This window comes from Apteryx rowi, unplaced genomic scaffold, assembly GCF_003343035.1.
Source record: "Apteryx rowi isolate R43461 unplaced genomic scaffold, aptRow1 scaffold_1030, whole genome shotgun sequence".
Lineage (NCBI taxonomy): Eukaryota > Metazoa > Chordata > Aves > Apterygiformes > Apterygidae > Apteryx > Apteryx rowi.
Genome location: NW_020447232.1, coordinates 3,348 through 8,124, shown reverse-complemented (window position 1 = coordinate 8,124; position 4,777 = coordinate 3,348). Strand labels below are relative to the sequence as shown.

The window sequence follows — 4,777 nt, the reverse complement described above, 5'->3', positions numbered from 1 at the left end:
GCGCCTCGCCGCCGCTGTTTGCCGGCCGGGGCCGCGCTGCTCCCGGGCCGGGGTCCCGCCGGAGGGCCGGGAGCTCAGTACGAGGCAGTGTAATCTTGTGGTTGGAGTAGAGGCGACCGTGCTGCCTGGGCACCTGTGAAATGGGGGTGATAACCGGAGCTGAACTCGTTCACAACTTGTATGCGTTTAAAAAAAAAAAGTCCTTGGTACTCTTTATGTTGAGGGTTTTCCGAAGTATTTTGGGAGAAGACCTGCTCTAATTTTGTGGCACAGGCCGTCCAGGGGACTAATTCTTATGTTTGCTCTTTTGTGTGCGGTGTTAATGCAGAGAGTCATAAAATGCAGTGCTTAACCAAGAAGGATTGTGAAAGCACGCAAGTATTGGAGTGCTACCGCAAAGTTAACATGAATCGACTGAAGCGGTGACGTTTGTTTTAGATTGCTGTGCTGTCCTTCAAACACCCCTGCTGCAAGTGTCTGTGCTTGTTGCTGAGGTCCCTACCTCAGCATATTTAGGATATGGGTTCTCCTTGTTGCGTACATAGGTCATTTAGCATTATGGGGGGAATCTCTTCCTCACAAAATTTGTATTTATGTACCTCTCCAAGACTTGGGTAGGAATGAAGTCTCTGCAGGTTTCCATGTTGGAATTTCCTTGGTTCTGATTAAATTCCTTGTTTCCACCTATGGCACTGTAGTCTGAGTCTTATCTATAACTGTTGATTTGTCTAAGCCATTTTTTACTTTAAAAATGCAGTGTAAACTATGAACACTTGATACTGTAACTGTAATTTAAAAAAAAAAAATCAGCACTCTGTCTGAAGAACAGAGGGATTGTTGAGGCTTTTCCCCTCAATGACAGTAGTCAGAATTATGAGGCTGTGAGTGAGAAATACAAGTTCCAAATAGAACTTTTCATTTAAGAAAACAAAAACAGAAAACTTTCTAGCAAATGATACTCAAAGCTGCTGATTTTCAAGTTGTGGACAAGCTAGCATAAGCTGCAGATTACTTGAAGGTGAAAATTATAGATGTGCCCAAATTGCAATTCTAAATGAGTGCTATAACTTGCTAAATGTCAAACAAATATTTTTTTTATTTTACTGCTGACAATAGCTTTAGAGAAATTCAGATAATACCATAGCTTGAGTTCATTGTGCTTCGTAGCAACTTTTTGTCAAAGCATGAAGATCGCCTGTGTTGCATTAAGGAAAGTTTGGTCTTGTTTCATGAATGCTGTTATATACCTTTTAAATTTCCTGTTCAGTCTTTGTGTTTAAAGGATGAACTAAGTCTTTCTCTCTGTTTGCATGTTAGTTTATGAGGGTTTTTTTAATGAGCTTTTTCTGTCAAAATACAAATAAGGTGGGTAGATGTCAAAACAAATGACATAACACTTACATGAAAGTGTGATCTATTTTGTAGCCTTAAATTGGAATGTGAGAAACTGGCAAGTGAAAAGACAGAAATGCAGAGGCACTATGTGATGGTAAGTACGTTTGTTTTTTTTTTCTTTATTTCTGTAAATATCTTTTAATACAATTGTTAGCCAGCATGAGAAAGTAATGTATGTTTCTTAATTTACAGTATTATGAAATGTCATATGGATTAAACATTGAAATGCACAAACAGGTAAGGCATTTCATTTTCTAAATGACAAAATCTGTAGTCTAGCGTATTTAAATGTGGCTTTATTTATATTTGAATGACAGTATCATATGTCTGAAAGAATGGACTGATTTGTAGCTGTGATTAGTAAACCTTTGCTTGTCTTCTGTCAAATGAGGTGTGCTTTAGGTTGAGCAACAGTGCTCTCGAAGTTGGTTCTGCTTTTTATGGTTTTATTTTGTCGTTGATAGAGCCTTTGATATGTAGAACCGGTCTTATGTGTGCGTAGCATATGTTGTGATAGTTGCTCAAATCCTTGCCATTTAAAAGTAAGAAAAGATTAGTGACTTGGAAAGCTCTAGTTATGACTATGAGTTTGCAAGTTCCCATAAAATTCACACTTACAGCCACTATAATGGTGAATAAAGAGAGTATTGAACTGGAACAAGACACTAAGGACCTTGTAAGAGAAGAAAAGCTAAATGATTGTTCAGCCCAGAGGACCCTCAATTGAGTAGTCATTGTCTGCCAAAGAAAGCATTAATGGCAGGGTGTAAGTATTCTGTAGATATGCTGACATTCACTTTTTCATCAAGATGCTGGTACAATAAGTCTTTCAGAAATCGATGGCCTCTTAAAAAAATTATCATTAGATGAAGTTGCACAGTTGGACACATTTCAAAGTGCAACAATACAATTCTTTCTTGATGTATATGTGCTATTTCATCTAAAACTCTTGTTTCATTAAATTAAAGAGCATGGCTGACCGGCTAGGGCACAGCAAAGAAATTGATTAGTTCAGGCTTCAGATCTTCAGTATATTCAAAGACTTTCATTAAGCAAGTGAACTGCAGAGTTGAGTTTTGCTTTTGTAACTCTGAACTCTTTGATTTTTTTTTTTCCCCCTCTCCCCTAAAAATACCTTATTTGCTAAAGTGATGTTTTAATTCCATGATAGTTTTATGTCTGGAAAGCTAGATAGATTTCTGGCATTTAGTGTTGTTTTTAGAGATGCACTTGTTTAAATGCAAGATACTGGAAAAAAACAGAAATATTATGACACTATATATTGTTTTAAAGTGATTCACTGGAAAGGTAGACTGAACAACTGGAGTAGTGTTTGACTCAGTTCTGTTCTGTAGCTTTTGTCCTGTGTTTTAGAAGAATGCAGATTTTCTGTGAGGTAACTTTTTCAGGCTTCAAGATTTTGAGTGGTGTGTTTTCTTTTTTCTTTCCCTCCTCCTGAACAACTTTAAAGCAGACTGCAGATTGTGAGGAAGCCAACGTCTCTATGGGAGCCTTTTTTGGTGCAAAGTGGATATTTTATTATTTTCATAAGTGCTTTGAAGAGAGCGTGTAAACTCCATAAACGTACCAAGAATTAACTTTAGGGTAAAATCAGTTAAGCCCATGAGATTAAGGAGTGTCAGAACTGAGCTTTCCGCTTCGACCTTAACATCTCTGTATTGCAAAAGTTTAATGTTCTGTATGTATGGCAACTATCATTGTATACCCAGTATGCAGTGATACTGTAGAGGCTTTTAAGATGCATGAGAGAGCGTTATACCTACCTTAGCTCTATCTGGGGAGAGTAGAAAATGCTAACTCTTTGTATACTGTTAAGAAACACTTAAGAAAAAACATTTAAAGGGATAGATAAACTTCCCTGGATATGAGTCTTAGGTACTATGCTTTTACATGTTAAGTTACTCTAGTTTCTGATAAAATACCGCTTTCGTATTAAAGAATCTTGTTTTAGATGCCTGCTATGAGGATGCCAAATGGTTGCGTTACAATTCAGTATATAGGTGGTCTTAGATTAAAAGAAACAAAAAACCACAATGACATTCTTTTGAATTTCCAGTGCAAACGATAAGTTCTGAGGAGGCGTTTGGCAGATAGTAATCATAATTCTTATTAAAACTGGTGACGTCTAGCCCCAAGGGTGTAGGCAGGCTCAAATTGATGCTTTTTGCTGGCTGATCACCAGCATGGTCTAAGTGCTCATTATGTTGTAGAGAGGGCCTTTGGAGCTCTCATTACGTTTGACAGGAATTCTCTCTAGGGGAAAACTGGGCATTAGCTAGACTCCTGACAGGCTGAAATTATTCCTGCTTTATGGCTTATAACCAAATGCTAGCAAGGCATCATCAGGGGACATGAAAAATTGTCATTTCTGGCAACATCTTTGTTACTGAAAAATGCAGTGATGGGGAAACTTTCCACTGAACGAGCTTTAAGGTTTTTAAGGCCTGCATCCTATGTGGGTGTGACACTTGCTCTGTGTGAAGCCCTTTGAGTGGCTGGGCTGCTGTTTTTAAAAACAAAAAATTATACTCCAGCAGTGTCACTTTATGCAGTATGCTGTGTGGATCATTGTTAAAGTAGAGTCACTTGGATAAAATGATGTAATTGTCGTTTGCCTGCTTGTGAAAGAGTTGATTTCTTGTACTGATACAGCTCCCTTTGCATTTAATTTGGCAATCTATTATAATTTGGCTGAAATAAAGTTAGTTAGGACTTGAATGTTGCTCTAAACAGACTTAATTGAGGTGAACTTTCCATACACAAACAGCTGCATTACAAAGCTTTCCACTTGAATATGTTGCATTTGAGTCAAGAAATGGCTGTGTTAGGGGCTTTCTTCACAACTTTAAATTTACCACTTTGTTGTGTTTAATTGCCTAAATCCAGATACTCTTGCTGCATTTCGCCCTGCTGACTGAACAGTGGTCAGGGAATAAATAATCTTTTTGGCATGTTTATGGCTTGTTTGTGTCTTTGTCTTGTTTTTTAAGAATTTCAAAGGTTAGTTCTAAAGAGGATATTGCATGTGCATTGCTTTACTATTTCCAGACATTTACTTTTAAAAAACTGAATAATTAGTAATGTTTGCATGTCTGAAATGGAAACAAGCACCTGAGGATGTTTAGGACAGGTGCATGTGATTCAGATAACATTTTTGTATGCATTAAGAAATCATAAGGAATAGGGACATTTTGTGTGGTTTTAAATTCTCCTTCTGTATTATTCTGTCCAAGTCAGATTTTCCCATTGTGACGGCTGTGGCAAGCAAAGCAGTTGCAGTGACTGCTAGTGCCAAGATGTCGAGTCTGTTGGGTGTTAAAAATCCTACTGTACTTAAGGGTTGCTGCCCTTGGCTATTAGG

General features: G+C 37.7%; 1 protein-coding gene across 3 annotated transcripts in view; it reads left to right on the top strand.

Moving 5' to 3' along the window:
* The window catches only part of LOC112966485 (transducin-like enhancer protein 1), a 6,122-nt gene extending 1,764 nt beyond the window's left edge, over window positions 1-4,358 (top strand). For 2 of the 3 annotated variants that reach the window (XM_026066659.1, XM_026066651.1), the window contains exons 3-5: window positions 1,426-1,489; window positions 1,588-1,632; window positions 2,867-4,358. In XM_026066659.1, coding sequence (XP_025922444.1) covers window positions 1,426-1,489; window positions 1,588-1,632; window positions 2,867-2,968 — 211 coding nt within the window. In that variant the 3' untranslated portion in view covers window positions 2,969-4,358. The remainder of the gene's footprint in view (window positions 1-1,425; window positions 1,490-1,587; window positions 1,633-2,866) is intronic. The other variant, XM_026066668.1, reaches the window with a different exon arrangement.
* The last annotated feature ends 419 nt before the right edge of the window (window positions 4,359-4,777 follow it).